General features: G+C 38.5%; 1 protein-coding gene across 6 annotated transcripts in view; it reads right to left on the bottom strand.

Moving 5' to 3' along the window:
• The window catches only part of cblb (Cbl proto-oncogene B, E3 ubiquitin protein ligase), a 180,000-nt gene that overhangs the window by 79,000 nt on the left and 83,868 nt on the right, over positions 1-17,132 (bottom strand). For all 6 annotated transcript variants that reach the window (XM_063050588.1, XM_063050587.1, XM_063050586.1 and 3 more), the window contains one exon: positions 10,241-10,387. In XM_063050588.1, the coding sequence (XP_062906658.1) occupies positions 10,241-10,387 (147 nt within the window). The remainder of the gene's footprint in view (positions 1-10,240; positions 10,388-17,132) is intronic.

A 17,132-nucleotide genomic window follows, 5' to 3' on the forward strand; every position in this document is an offset into this window, starting at 1 on the left:
GTCAAAGGTCGAGGTTCGTCGTCTGCTGTGGCTGATGTGGAAGGCTTGCTTGACTGCTGAGCCTTGCAAGTTTTTCTGTCATACAGTTCTTTGTAAGCACTCAAACCATCCTGCAAGTATCCCCTAAACTTACGTACCCTTTCAAAATTAAAGTCGTACTTTATCATTACTCAATCGGTTTCAATTGTTATCCTTTCCTCTTCCAATTGCATCAGCTCATCATCTATCAGTTCTTGGTCATAGGATGCCAAAACCTCTTCAACATCATCTTCTTCAGCTTCCACAAGCCAAATTCACTTAGTCCTTACTTCGTTCACCACTATCAAAACACTTAATTATATCTAGTTTTACGCTAAGTGTAACACCCTTACGAGTTCTTTCAGGCTTTTCCGATACCTTAGAACTCATCTTGCAAATGGATGCTCACAGGCACGTGTTTAAGCAATGCCGGCGATTTTGCAGTTCTAAATCCGGGGGACAGCGGCTGCTCGGGGCGTGCACTGATTTTTTCGTAACAGTGAAAACACCTTCTGTTAGCGAAAACAGTGTATTAATGTAGGTCTTTCGTAACAGTGAGGTTTCATAAAGCGAACGTTCGAAAAGCGGGGAACACCTGTACTCAGCTTTCAGCTTTCTTGTCCCTCTACATTCTTTATTAACATATTACTGATTATATATTCCCTTGCTTTATTTGCTGACTTTAAGAACATTTCTTCATATTTGTGGATTGAATTCCATTTATACTTATATGCAATCAAAGAGCAATATTTAAATATTTCCAAATTCTGATGAACCAGACCCAAATGTTAGATCTGCTTCCCTTTCACAGATGTGGTCCAACCTGCTGAGGGCTTTCAGCATTTTCTGTACTTATATCAAATTTCTGACATTTGGAATTGTAATTTTTCAACAGAATCTAATAAAACAAATCATGACATTACTAATCTTGTCACATGTACAGGTTTCCCCCGCCATCCGAAGGTAGAGTGTTCCTAAGAAACGGTTTGTAAGCCGGAATGTCGTAAAGCGAAGAAGCAATTACCATTTATTTATATGGGAAAAATTTGTGAGAGTTTGCAGACCCAAAAATAACTTACTAAATCATGCCAAATAACACATAAAACCTAAAATAACAGTAACACATAGTAAAAGCAGAAATGATGTGATAAATACACAGCCTATATAAAGTAGAAATACTTCTCTACAATCGTTGCCGCACTGTTCTCCGTAGCGCAAATCTCACACAAGCGGTCTCGGCAGAAACACTCTCTCCAATAACCTTTAAGCTATGAAGCTGCCAAATCATACCAAATAACGCATAAAAATACACAGCCTATATAAAGTAGAAATAATGTATATACAGTGTAGTATCACTTACCGGAATTGGGAAGACAGCGCCGAGCGCACTGATGATGGTGTATTAGGCTGAGTCATCGGAGGTTGGGGTGGTGCAGTGGTCCCCACCCTCCAGGCCGCGGACCGATACCGATCCGTGAAGCATGCAGTGGTACAGCACTGGCCGGGAGGCGCCCAGCACATCTTTAAGAAAAAAGCCGAAATAAACAAGCTAATTATTTACGTGCTGGGTGGCACCTAATTAATTAGCTTGTTTAGTTCAGCTTTTTTCTTAAAGATGTGCTGGGTGCATCCTGGCTACCGCTGCATTTTCTGCGGCGACGTATCGGTCCGCGACCTGGGGGTTGGGGTGGTGGGACACTGGGGTATCACACTTCCTCCCTTACCACCATTCAGGGCCCCAGACAGTCCTTCCAGGTGAGGCGACACTTCACCTGTGAAGCGGCTGGGGTGATATACTGCGTCCGGTGCTCCCGATGTGGCCTTCTATATATTGGCGACACCTGATGCAGACTGGGAGATCGTTTCGCTGAACACCTACGCACTGTCTGCCAGGGAAAGCAGGATCTCCCAGTGGCCACACATTTTAATTCCACGTTCCATTCCCATTCTGATATGTCTATCCACGGCCTCCTCTACTGTAAAGATGAAGCCACACTCAGGTTGGAGGAACAACACCTTATATTCCGTCTGGGTAGCCTCCAACCTGATGGCACGAACATTGACTTCTCAAACTTCCGCTAATGCCCCACCTCCCCCTCGTACCCCATCTGTTATTTATTTATATACACACATTCTTTTTTTCTCTCTCTCTCTCCTTTTTCTCCCTCTGTCCCTCTGACTACACACCTTGCCCATCCTCTGGGTTCCCCTCCCTCCTTTTCTTTCTCCCTAGGCCTCCTGTCCCATGATCTTCTCATATCCCTTTTGCCAATCAACTGTCCAGCTCTTGGCTCCATCCCTCCCTCTCCTGTCTTCTCCTATCATTTTGGATCTCCCCCTCCCCCTCCCACTTTCAAATCTCTTACTAGCTCTTCTTTCAGTTAGTCCTGACGAAGGGTCTCGGCCCGAAACGTCGACTGTACCTCTTCCTACAGATGCTGCCTGGCCTGCTGCGTTCACCAGCAACTTTTGTGTGTGTTGCTTGAAATTCCAGCATCTGCAGATTTCCTTGTGCTCACTTTGTCCTTACTTCGTTTACCACAATCAAAATGCTTAATTATGTCTAGTTTTACACTAAGTGTTACACCCTTACGAGCTCTTTCAGGCTTTTCCGATACCTTAGAACTCATCTTGCTAACGGCTGCTCACAGGCACATGTTTAAGCAATGCCGGCGAGAATGCAGTTCCGGGGGAGGGGCTTGGCTGCTCGGGTTGCGTGCTGCCTTTTATCGCGCGATGCCTTTTATCTTGCACTGCTTTTTATCGCGTGCTGCCTTTTTCCCTAACAGTGAAAACACCTTCTGATAGCCAAAACAGGTAACTGACATAGGTCTTTCGAGACTTTTAAAGCGAGGTTTCGTAAAGTGAACATTCGAAAATCGGGGGACACCTGTACATTCTCCCTGTACCTGTTTCAAGGTAGTTTACATGGCTTGCATGCTTTCTAAAAAATTCTCGATGAAGCCACAAAGCAACATGCTTAAACCTCCCTTACAAATAAATTCGAGTAATAATCTAGTAGTTGATCATACTGAAACATCAAAATATCACATACTCCATTATAATCCAGGAAGCCAAAAGGTTTGGAAGAACATAGAACATAGAATAGTACAGCACATTACAGGCCTTTTGGCCCACAATGTTGTGCCGACCCTCAAACCCTGCCTCCCATATAACCCCTCCCACCTTAAATTCCTCCATATTCTTGTCTAGTAGTCTCTTAAACTTCATGAGTGTATCTGCCTCCACCATTGACTCAGGCAGTGCATTCCACGCACCAACCACTCTCCGAGTAAAAAACCTTCCTCTAATATCCCCCTTGAACTTCCCACCCCTTACCTTAAAGCCATGTCCTCTTGTATTGAGCAGTGGTGCCCTGGGGAAGAGGCGCTGGCGATCCACTCTATCTATTCCTCTTAATATCTTGTATACCTCTATCATGTCTCCTCTCATCCTCCTCCTCTCCAAAGAGAAAAGCACCAGCTCCCTTAATCTCTGATCATAATGCATACTTTCTAAACCAGGCAGCATCCTGGTAAATCTCCTCTGTACTCTTTCCAATGCTTCCACATCCTTCCTATAGTGAGGTGACCAGAACTGGACACAGTACTCCACGTGTGGTCTCACCAGAGTTTTATAGAGCTGCATCATTACATCGCGACTCTTAAACTCTATCCCTCGACTTATGAAAGCTAACACTCCATAAGCTTTCTTAACTACCCCATCTACCTGTGAGGCAACTTTCAGGGATCTGTGGACATGTACCCCGAGATCCCTCTGCTCCTCCACACTACCAAGTATCCTGCCATTTATTTTGTACTCTGCCTTGGAGTTTGTCCTTCCAAAGTGTACCTCCTCACATTTCTCTGGGTTGAACTCCAGCTGCCACTTCTCAGTCCACTTCTGCATCCTATCGATGTCTCTCTGTAATCTTTGACAATCCTCTACACTATCTACAACAACACCAACCTTTGTGTCATCTGCAAACTTGCCAACCCACCCTTCTACCCCCACATCCAGGTCGTTAATAAAAATCACGAAAAGTAGAGGTCCCAAAACAGATCCTTGTGGGACATCACTAGTCATAATCCTCCAACCTGAATGTACTCCCTCTACCACCACCCTCTGCCTTCTGCAGGCAAGCCAATTCTGAATCCGTCTGGCCAAACTTCCCTGGATCCCATGCCTTCTAACTTTCTGAATAAGCCTACCATGTGGAACCTTGTCAAATGCCTTACTAAAATCCATATAGATCACATCCACTGCACTACCCTCATCTATATGCCTGGTCACCTCCTCAAAGAACTCTATCAGGCTTGTTAGACACGATCTGCCCTTTACAAAGCCATGCTGACTGCCCCCGATCAGACCATGATTCTCTAAATGCCCATAGATCCCATCTCTAAGAATCTTTTCCAAGAGCTTTCCCACCACAGACGTAAGGCTCACTGGTCTATAATTACCCAGACTATCCCTACTACCTTTTTTGAACAAGGGGACAAGATTCACCTTCTTCCAATCCTCCGGTACCATTCCCATGGACAACGAGGACATAAAGATCCTGGCCAGAAGCTCAGCAATCTCTTCCCTCGCCTCATGGAGCAGCCTGGGGAATATTCCGTAAGGTCCCGGGGACTTATCCGTCCTAATGTATTTTAACAACTCCATCACCTCCTCTCCCTCAATATCAACATGCTCCAGAACATCAACCTCACTCATATTGTCCTCACCATCACCAAGTTCCCTCTTACTGGTGAATACCGAAGAGAAGTATTCATTGAGGACCTTGCTCACTTCCACAGCCTCCAGGCACATCTTCCCACCTTTATCTCTAATCGGTCCTACCTTCACTCCTGTCACCCTTTTGTTCTTCACATAATTGAAAAATGCCTTGGGGTTTTCCTTTACCCTACTCGCCAAGGCCTTCTCATGCCCCCTTCTTGCTCTTCTGAGCCCCTTCTTAAGCTCCTTTCTTGCTTCCCTATATTCCTCAATAGACCCATCTGATCCTTACTTCCTAAACCTCATGTATGCTGCCTTCTTCCACCTGACTAGATTTTCCACCTCACTTGTCACCCATGGTTCCTTCACCCTACCATTCTTTATCTTCCTTACTGGGACAAATTTATCCCTAACATCCTGCAAGAGATCTCTAAACATCAGCCACATGTCCATAGTACATTTCCCTACAAAAACATCATCCCAATTCACACCCGCAAGTTCTAGCCTTATAGCCTCATAATTTGCCCTTCCCCACGTTTGATTACTGGAACAAAATATTTAAAGAAGTCATTTTAAATCACATTGCCCATTATTGTTGCTCTTTAAACCACAAACCACAAATGTGACCACTCTGTTGTCTGCTGGTCATTATAAACATTGCAAATTAGGTCATAAAAGGATCAAAAAGTTGCAATGAATGTGCAATGCAAAATATTCTCTACTTTCTGAAGATAAAGCACGCATTGGATACTGACAATTGCATCATCTTCCAAGGACATGCATGAAAAAATTAAAATTGTACTACATTGTGTATAAAAAGATGTTTCATACTTAAAGGCTTTTGAAAAGTTAGTCCTTGCATCCAATCTTACACAATTAAAATATCTGCCAAGCTATGAAATATTTTTTTCACACCATTGCATGGCATCCTGAAAGTTCCACCTCTCCTAGCTTTTACCATATTTTCAAATAGAATCTAGTAAGATGCCCGTATACTGTTTTTCACATGTAGTGTGTCTATATCTACTCAGCATTACTAAATTGCCAAGATGACAGAGTAAAGGAATGGTTGAAAAGGATTGAAATAACAAACTAGAACAAAATTAACAGATGAAAATAAAGGTATAAATAAAGAATGTAATTAACAAGAATTTTAGTCAGTGAAGATGCTTAATTTTATCATTTAAATTTACTCAGAAAGGGAAATGAAAAGTTACATCTTATATTTCCAAGATTGGGCAAGCCTAAGAAAATGGCAATGCACCATATGTCTTCAATATTAGTGATCTATCAGACACCATCCTAGATGCTTGACAAACAGGAAACCACTTGGTAACTTGCTGACACACCACATCAGAGGATACCTACAAAAATTGACGTCTTTCAATATATATGTGACAACGAAAGGTTACAGCTTGAAATATTGTGACAGCACAAAATGACTGTATTCTTTAGTGTCATTAACTTAGTCCCTCAAATGCCCAACAGTAAGAATATTAAGGTCATGCACTAAACGTCATATATCATAATTTGTGTATTTTAGGCTTACACAGAACACAACTTTAAACATTTAACAGTACTTCCTGTGTAAGTATTTCGATGTCCAGTGATTTCACTCCATTTTATATTGAGACATTATTATAATTTTAATTACTCTACCACTAGGTTTGCATGAATATCCCATTGCAAACAATTCATTCAAATTTCCGTTCATCTGAATCCTTCTCAAATGGACTTCCATGATGGCACTTTCAGTCGACAAAAAAATAAGATTGTATAAAATATGGAAATGGTAAATGGGACTGAAACAGGTTAAGCCAGAAATGATATGAACTTAAATTCAATAATATTATTCAATCCCGTAAACAGTATTTCTTTTCAGTTAAGCTAGATTTAAGTGCACACACTATTTTCACATTTATCCATCTGTAGGTGCATGGAGAGTGGTAATGCAGGAGCAAGGTGATGCATGACAGGAGGTTGGCAATGGCTGGTCGTGACTACAGAATTCCCTTTGGTTTGAAGTGAACTAAATGTTTTCTGATACTCCATCAACAAAAACACATTTAAAAGCTTCCCCTTTTCTAATGGGGGAAAAATAATCCTCTTTCTTTAGCTTGGTAGTTTCACTAAGTATAACTTTAAAACACCAACTGATATTCATTGTGGTTAAACATCCTGTATCTTTATGAAAATGTTTTAAAACAAATTTTGATGTCAATGCACATTAGAATATTTCAGGGCTGCTCACTTAGTTCATTTTGAGGAATGAAGTTAAGTTGTTTGAAATAATTCGCAGAAGGAGGGTTACAAATAAGTTCCATTTTACGTTCTAAAAGATCAGTAAAGAGGAAACTCAAAAATTGGTTCTAGCTTTATGGAGTATCATATAAAGAATAAGAAATAGATTAGGGAGGCTTACAGAGGAAGACCATAAGAACTCAAGAAATTAGGCCACCATGCCCCTCAAGCTTGCCATGCCATTCAGTATATTCAGTATGGTTATGGCTGATCTATACTGGCCTCAACTTATCTCTGGTGTAGGTTTCCACTAAAGTTCAATTCCACGATCTTTCAAAATTTATCTGATATTAACTGGCCTCCATCACCTGCAGGACAGAGAATTTACCCAATCTATCCTGAGTTATGGACTCATACATTGAAAATGAAACTGCTCATGATTGAATGATTAAGTTGAGGGGTGACCAAAAATCCAACATTGAAGTAGCACAGTTATCTTGGAGGGTAATAGCACTGGGAAAGATTATAGAGATAGAAGGGTGAATCTATTGTTAATCTAGAAGCCAGCAAAGTTTAGCAACCGGGGAAAAAATTGCTAGGAAATGGGCAAGAGAATTTTGTGAGCCTACAATTTTATCAAGGAGAGCATGAGGGAAGCCAATTGGTAGTAGTCAAGTTTGGAGGTAAAATGATTTTGGTGCAAGTTTCAGCAGCAAATATATGGATAGAATCAGACAGCATTTCTCCATATGTAAATGATACAGAAAAACAATTCAGGATCAAATATCACACTGTAGGTCTGAACAGTGTTGTTCAGTTTCAGAAGCCTTATTCGCTTTCAGACCATCTCCAAAGGGAGGGCTGGAGTCATAGATGACATAATCCAAAGATGACTGCTTCAGCATTCCCAAAAGTTAGCTGGTGGAAATTCTCTTCATCTAGCACTGAATGTTGTTCAGAATGAACATAGCAGCAGAGTCAAGAAAGGTACTGAGATCAATCAAGATACATATTGCAAGTGAAAATAAAGCAATAGCTTTCTGGAACTCTGGATCAGAACATCATTCATAAAGTAAAGCTGATCAAAAAATGAAATGGATTATATCAATCACTTCCTAGGATTTTTGAGATGATTGCATTGAAAAAGAATGGTAGGCAAAATCTGGGTCATCAATCTAATGGTTTGCTGCACTACATGAAATTACTTTTATTCTTATCTGCGGATCTAGTTTTTACGATCACTTTATGGAACAATGATAGAGAAGAAATTAGTATGATTAAAGAAAAATCAGATAATTTTAGATTTTTAATAACTACATTAAAATTTTGCACCTCAAATATTCTTGATGTGCTACAAGACTTTAATTGGTCTACATAGACACTAATGAGTAACTATACCAAAGTCACAAGACTAGGAAGTTTCATTTATTATTAAGTAACTTCTCCAAGGGAAATTGAGTATAAGAGCAAAGAGGTCCTTCTGCAGCTGTACAGGGCCCTGGTGAGACCATACCTGGAGTACTGTGTGCAGTTTTGGTCTCCAAATTTGAGGAAGGACATTCTTGCTATTGAGGGAGTGCAGTGTAGGTTCACAAGGTTAGTTCCCGAGATGGCGGGACTGTCATATGTCGAAAGATTGGAGCCACTGGGCTTGTATACTCCGGAATTTAGAAGGCTGAGAGGGGATCTTATTGAAACATATAAGATTATTAAGGGATTGGACACGCTGGAGGCAGGAAGCATGTTCCCGCCGATGGGTGAGTCCAGAACCAGAGGCCACAGTTTAAGAATTACGGGTAGGCCATTTAGAACGGAGTTGAGGAAAAACTTTTTCACCCAGAGAGTGGTGGATGTATGGAATGCTCTGCCCCAGAAGGCTGTGGAGGCCAAGTCTCTGGATGCTTTGAAGAAAGAGATGGATAGAGCTCTTAAAGATAGCGGAATCCAAGGTTATGAGGATAAGGCAGGAACTGGATACTGATTGTGGATGATCAGCCATGATCACAGTGAATGGCGGTGCTGGCTCGAAGGGCCGAATAGCCTACTCCTGCACCTATTGTCTATTGTCCACCAAAAAATACACTTAGAATGTTACAGATGCTTTCCTAAAACAAACATATGAATTACATGGGTTCAATTCTAAAACTCAGCCATAATATGGGTTTATTTTCTGCAAATTATTTAAAAAGGAACAAAGATAGAAGTAATCAGAATATTCAAAGCCACTCTGAATAATTTGCTCCTATCATTCCATACATACTAAAATTCAAATCTAATGTCCTGCTAAATTAGGCTCGAGTGGGCAATCAATCAATCACCACATGGTAGGATACCCTTCATCAGGACTCAGGAATCAGGTAGCATAGAATCAGACCCTGATGAAGGGTCTCAGGACGAAACGTCAACAGTTTACTCTTTTCCATAGATGCTGCCTGGCCTGCTGAGTTCTCCAGCATTTTGTGTATGTTGCTTAAATTTCTTCAAGCTATTTGTTTCATGAGTTTTAGAATGATCTCTTCATGACGGAAGATTTAGGATTTAATAGTAATGCAAAATTGTTTTCAAACATACCAAACCTACAGATTCCAAGACAGTAAAAACAGAATAAAATGTTTTTCAGGAAAATGAGGTAGTATGGTAAGGAAATAGTTTACTTTACTTCAAAAATATTTTTACATTTTCTAAGCATATTATGAAGCATGAGATCATATCCCTATTGCACAAATAATTTGAAAAGATGTAAGAGAATTTCCTTCAGTATGTTTAGAAGCTTAAAATTAATTCAAAAGAAGTCATGTAGCAAAATTAGTAATGGTCTTTAATGTTCATCCTCTAAATTTCCATTAGATGGAGATCAAATGGCATTTTGTTTTAGATTATTTTGTACATCAACTGTTGCAGTAATGAAGCAACCAAATGTGAACTTAAAAGTAGCCGTAAAGGTCAAACCAGAGAAAATAATCTAAACAAACTGAAGAAATCTACATATGCAACAGCAGACATTTTTGCTCTGTTGGCCACATAAAAAACAGTACTTAATGCATGCTGCAATGTCTTTTTTCTAAAAAAATTCTGCACAATTGTGTAGGATATTGGTAACATCATGTTTTTCAGAAAAACATTACAAAGAACTGGACAGTTTATTGGCCAATTAATAATCAGCCTCACAAGTACACTTGAATGTGACTGTCACAAAATCCATTCTTCCCAGCCATTTAAGAAACTAGTTTTTTAGAAAAGGCTTTAAAGTCATACTTACTTGTCATCAAAGGCACGTTTCCAAAATTCTGCAGCATCTGCTTTAGTGATGCGAAAGATGTCACCTTGAAAATGTCCAAAAGGGAATATGGCTTTAATTTCCGCAAGCATGTGGCTAAAGATCAGTGACAGCTTTGTAAGATTTCTCCTAGGAAAAAAAAGCGACACATCAGAATGCTAAATATTCCAATCCAACTCTAAAACATGTCTACATTTCATCCAATGCTCTGGAGTTTGCAGAAGAGTTTTATGACTTTCAAGTACTGTCTGCAAATGGACTAAATTCCAAAACTGCAAGAGGAACAGTCCTTACAGACTGGGAGACAGTGCTCTTCACAATACAAAATACCCTGAAGGCCAACCATTTTACAGTGGAATACTTCCAACAATTATACAGAATGAGAATATCAGATGACACTAAATTACAGGACTTGCAACCTTGACCAGTCTAGGCAAAGCAGAGATCATCCAAACAGACTTAAAAAATGTCATACCAAATGAAGCAAAAGCTTTAAACCACAATGTCAGTGTTTAAATTACTAGATACTTATCAAAAAGATGATTCATCCTATTTCCAGACATAAAAATATCCATAATGGGCTATTCTTGGAAAATTTCAAATTGTGGTAGTTCAACACTGAACTGCCAAAAATTCTCAACAGTAGTGTAACCTAGCTTGGGAATGATGTGTAAATGAGAAAGTTCTGAATTTTCTAGTTAAGCTTCACTGGCAATTCCCCAGTGGTGACCCAATACTGGAATCTAACACTGTGCACATACTTGCTGCAATTTCCCAGGAGTTGTCCTCAGAATGAACCTAGTGCAAGAACAGCAAGTTAATTTCTTCAAATGGAAAGAAATGGATGAAAGGGAGTTCAGGAGGTAGAACATAATCGATTTTTATTCAACTAATAGGATTAGCTTTGAAGCTTACTGATATTTGAAATGTTTGTCCTTAACATGTTTTCAATTTGTTTAACTGATGCAAGGGATGGATCAGGGATATTGAGAAATATTTAAAATGTGTTGTCCTGAAACAACAGGGCATTTGAAGCACCTCGAGGAAAAAAAGTTAAAAAGTTTTTTTTAAAAAACAATCAGGGAATACTCAATCATCATTACTGAATTATTTCAACATTAAATCAAGCTATGGAACATCAGGACAAATTACAAAGACATTCAGAATTTCAAAATTAGAATTTTAATTTCTAATTATTTATTGAACAGAAATTGGCATTTAGCATTTCTTTAGTTTTAATGGGGAAGGTCACAACAATCTTGCTTTCACAGAGAGAAACTATTCAACCCTAAAAAGTTAGGTTAAAAAACAAAAACAAAACTGCAGATGCTGGAAAACTGAAATAAAAATAGAAAGTGCTGGAAACAGTCAACGGATTACACAGCATTTGTGGTAAGAGAAATGGAGTTAATGTTTCAGGTTGAAGACCTAAAATATTGATGCATCAGGAAATTGAGACTGATGTGTGACAACTTTATTTTAAGGAAGTAATGTAATAAACTTCAAAAAGCGTGCTTGTGTTTTTTTTAAAAATCCAAGCAAGCACTCTGAACTCACTACTTTAATTGAAGACCAATGCAACTTGAAAACAAAAAGTAAACATTGAAGATGTCTTACAAAAAAAATAGGTTTTGGCAGATGCCAGAAAACCTTCTGTGTTCAATTATAAAAGAGATCTTGTTTAAATGCATGAAGTGAACCAACATACACACCAATTAGTCTGTGTTTACTTTTTTTTATTTTCATGTTCAGGGGACCGATGTAAAGGTGCCCTTTGACTCAGTTAATCATTTTTACTGTTTTGTATAAATAGAGCAAGAGCTACTTGAAGACAAATGAAAATATATGTATATATCCTGTACATTTTATATTCAATGTATATATGAACAGAATCTGATAAAGTTTGACAGGACTGCAGAAACTTGAGTCTACAATACAAGGCTGTGTCAAATTGGCAGCTGTTGACCACCTCATCAGTATGTACAGAGTGTATTTAATCAAACTGAGAAATGGAAATAACTTCACAGTACATTAAGCACTTTAATTCTGTATGATGTTTAATATGTGTTGAAGTGGCAAAACCAAAGGTCCTAAATAAAATAGAAAGTAGTAAAATTTTGACAAAATAGTGCTATATCCTCCCAAAAGAGAAATGAATACACAGGGAAAAAAACTGCATTACAATTGCCCATGTGGCAGATGTGCTTGCTGAGTAATGAATAATTCCAGTCCTTGGAATAATAAGGGCTAAGAAAGCATGAGAAGGCTTCATGCCCTTCATCATAATCCTTGTGACAACACACACACTACTGCTAAATATCACACATCTCAAATTACTTTTCTGTAAGAAAATGCAAACACTGGCCACTGGAAGACTATTGTTATAAAAAGCATCTTCCAGAAATAACATAATTTCTAAAATAATTTTCAAGGATTTTCAAGAGTCACATCCTTGTACTTTGCATTGAAAGTAGACTTCTTAAGGTAATACAATTTAATTGCAGTATAATATTAGTCTACAAAGGGAAAATTTGCTCAAAATCTGTGTAAGAGCCAGTTTTATAATCAACATGTTTATAAGTGTGATGTGAAACTACAAGCAATAGAGGTCTTGTGGAGCAATTTCTCCAGGCAGTATTAATTCAGCCAGAAAGAACATCTAGTGGAGCCCAGGTTGGGAACTCCTGTATAAGAGGATTTATTAAAATTATTCTCCACACTGCATCAGGGGTCACTGGACCCACAATTCAGTGCATTATCAAATTTGTGATACTGGTAGAGGACTTGGAGACGTGCACCTTTTTAAATTACAGAACAAGTGGTTACTTTTACAAAGTGTTTCTTGGAATAAATTTGTACATTAATACTTCCCAAATCATAATAGCTTAAGTGCCGCCTTCACTTCCCATCCTACTGCCAATATTTACAAAGCAAATTACTCAGGTTGTTGTAGTCACTGTTTTGATAATACCTTAAATGGAAATGAAATTTTAAACAGATGGTGCCTTATTCTAAATATTTATCTAAAGAATGTGTACACAAGACTATGTTCTTTCATTTCACCTCTTATAAGGCTTATTTAATTAGAAGAAATTGATCATGGGAAATTTTTCATGTGGTTACATTTTGCAATATTGCACTATATGATATATAAATGCATGGAAGTTAGATACTTCAATTTCTCATCACTGTGAGTGCGATTATCTGTTATATTTCAAAACTAAAATTCAAAATTTTGCATGATAAATTAACTCAATATAATCAGGCCATGGGTCTCTGGAGCCTGGTTTTCTTATACATGCAAATGCTTTGTAAACCACAACTTGGCCACAAAAACCTTTGCCTGCCCTGTAACGACATAACTGGCCTCAGCCATCATAAAATGTTCTGCATTAAATTTACATTTTTACCAAATAAATTTGTATTATATTACAATATTATATACTATAAAAACATACACACACACACACACACACACATAAATAAATATATTACATATAATTATAAACATATATCTGTGTTTGGGGCATCCAGAGAAGCAGAGAGGGATAGCACCTCTGGTGAAGAGGTTTGTGATGTCCATTTCAGGGCAGTTCACTCACCTTCAGTTCCCACCTGACACTCAGCTCTCAGCTGTAGCTCCAAGTTTCTGTTTGAATGTGACAGCAGCCACACTTTGGCTCGCCACTTCAACAGGCAACCTAAACCAGGTGAGGGCAGCCGGCATATATCATACCCAGTGAGATAAAGACACGCCATTCTTAGCATGCAAAGCAATCTCCAGCAGACTAAGCGGATGAGATCTACAGTAAGATCCAATGGCCAGTAAGTTGATACTGCAACTCTCGGTGGAGACCAAAGGGCATAACCAGGCACAGAAGATGCCATGGTCATCCTCTGCAACCAAGGCAGACCCCAGTTTGTGACAGTTATTTGTACTACTGAGGTCAAGAGAGTGGAATTGCCCCAACGCAATGACTTTTCCACCTTAAAAACTTACCAGCACAAGTTTCCTGTCATCGTCAGACATTATGGGCAACCACCAACCATATATACAGTGGATTCCAGTTAACTGGGACACATCATCCCAGCACATTTTGGCCCAATTAAGCAGCTACCCTAATTAGTTGAAGTGTTATGAAAATAGTTCGAAAATTATTAAAAGACAAACTGCATAACAAATTATGTATTTAAATGAAATACAGAACAAATTAGAACACGAGCTATAGTAATAGAGTACAGCTATATTAGTTCTGAATATTTATGGACATAGGAATTCATCCAGTGTACGCCATCATTTTCTTTTAATTGACAGTAAATGAACAATATCAGTGGAGACACCCAGTGCAGATAAAAGACTGCTTTCATACAATGCTATTGAAGACGGCAAACTCCAAATCTTCATTTTCATTGAAACATTCAAGATGATTGCCGATACCTTAAAATTCTTCATAGTTCCTAATTTGTTGAAGTAGTAAAATCGTTTCATTTTAACTCCTAGTCAGTCCTGGTATCTCCAAGCCTAAATGCTTGAAACCACACTGAGCAAAACAGTGCCAAATTATCTTGGTGCTCATTTCTAGCCAACTATCAGTGATAAAAATCATTGCTTTTTGAACACAAACACGTGCAACTAACGCTACTTTGAAACTGTTTACTCTGGTTAGAAACTGTTCAGCAACAGTCTCCTGCCCCAACATTTGCATAATTCCTGGTAGGTCATGCAAATTGTAGCTACAGTGCACCATTGGTGAGAGAATGGTTAACAATCAAGCAAGCTGCTCAGGTAGATGCCCAGAGCTACAAACAAAGCAAGTCTCATAGTCCTGATAAAGGATCGACTGTTTACTCGTTTCCATAGATGCTGCCTGGCTTGCTGAGTTCCTCCAGCATTTTATGTGTGTTGCTTGGATTTCCAGTATCTGCAGATTTTCTTTTGGTTTTTTTTCACCACAGTCCTGACTGCTAATACACAACTAATCTGCAAGAGCAGTCAAAAACTATTTAAGTAGTATCCAAGTATACACTGCATGGCAGTGGATACCAATGCATGTTTTCTGAGTGACAGTCAGGCACAACCAAAAAACTAAATTCTGTGGACCTTGGAACTCAAAACAAGTTCATGCTTTTTCTTTAAAATCCTTTATTTTAAATAAAAATGGAACCACGCAGTGCACAAATGTGGAGTATGCGTTCCTGCTTCAAAGCCATAGTATCAAGTTTTAGAAGGTATATTAGCATTTTCTGGCTTGGAAAGTTAATGGCACAGTTTACAAAATACTTTTGAAATCATTACCAGCCAAGTAGAATATACCACATTGTGCATCATGAGCATTTTCATGCACTTGTCATGAAATGAAAGAGCAAAAGACTGAAGTTCAACTCTTTATCTTTAGGATGATCTTTCCCAGCATCTAAAAGTTTTCTACTGAGCAATTTCCAATACGATCAAACTCTAAAATTAGCAAACTAATCCATTTCACCTTTTACTAAAATGCCTTAACATGATTTTAAGTTTCTTCAGTTAAGGTTGATCTTCTATCAGAATAACTTAATTCACGGTGTGTTTTTCAGATACAAGTCTTACTTTAATACAGAACAAATCATTAAAACAAGACTTGAGACTTTAAAAAAAATTAACTACTGATAATAGCAAAATTGTCTGCTCCAATATTGCTCAGTTCTAAAGAGCACTATATATGAGGTCAACTGTGCTGCTCCAAAGAGCGCTATATGAGGTCACTCTTACTCCTCGGTCATTAGGCTCTATAATGAGTCAATCTATAGCTGAGGAAGTGATGACCCCCTCCTGTTAAGACTGTTCGTGGTAATTTATGTTTTATTCTTTCTACTTCTCTTCTAATATTTATATCTGTGCACTTGTAATGCTACTGTGACACTGTAATTTCCTTTGGGATCAATAAAGTATCTATCTGTCTATTCAACCCAACCAACAATTTCAACTTAAGTGTACTAAACAATTTCCTCTAAATTATGTTATGCAGAACATGAAAAGGTGTAGTCATAAAAAGTCCTGATTTTCTTAAAATACATTCTGATATATACACACAGTATCGCAATTTCAGCTGATCTTCTTGTGCATCATATACGGGAAAACTTTTGACAGAATGACCCAAGAGACGCAATGTTTACTCTACAAACCAAACCACCGCTGTGCTCTCCCTGCATAAAGTTAGACTTTTAACTTAGAACACATAATGTGCATCGACACTTACAGAAAGTGCTTTGAGACACAAGAAGCTACAGTTGCTGGATTCTACAAAATACTGGAAGGAGGGAAGGACTCAGTGGGTCAGGTACCACCTTTGGCTAAATGGGGCAAGTTAAAAGTTCTTTACTTAACACCTAGTTTTAATAAACTCTTTAATTTTTCAAACTGATCCAAACACCCTCATTTGGAGTAATTGGGAATAGAAAAAAAGTGGTTAATCACAGTGGTATTGTTGTCATTCAGCTCCATATATTCAATGACGCAATGCCCTGATGAATGGCTACCTAACCCTTGCAACTAAACTTGAAATTAAAATCTTCTGAAGAACATTAGTGCATTTAACCATGCACCCATGCTGTCAAACTGTTGCTTTAAAATCACAAACAAGAAATGTGCAGATGCTGGAAATCCAAGTAACACACACAAAATGCTAGAAGAACTCAGCAGGCCAGGCAGCATCCATTGAAAAGAGTACAGCTGACGTTTTGGGCCAAGACCTTTCAGCATTTCTGCTGCATGGCTTGCTGAGTTCCTCCAGCACTTTGTGTGTGTTGCTTTAAAATTAAAGGCAAAAAGTTACAATAGGATAACTTTTTTTCTGTATACATTTGTTTGTTCAGATACAATTAAAAAATCCTTCAA

The sequence above is a fragment of the Mobula hypostoma genome, chromosome 6, assembly GCF_963921235.1.
Source record: "Mobula hypostoma chromosome 6, sMobHyp1.1, whole genome shotgun sequence".
In the NCBI taxonomy this organism is placed as follows: Eukaryota; Metazoa; Chordata; class Chondrichthyes; order Myliobatiformes; family Myliobatidae; genus Mobula; species Mobula hypostoma.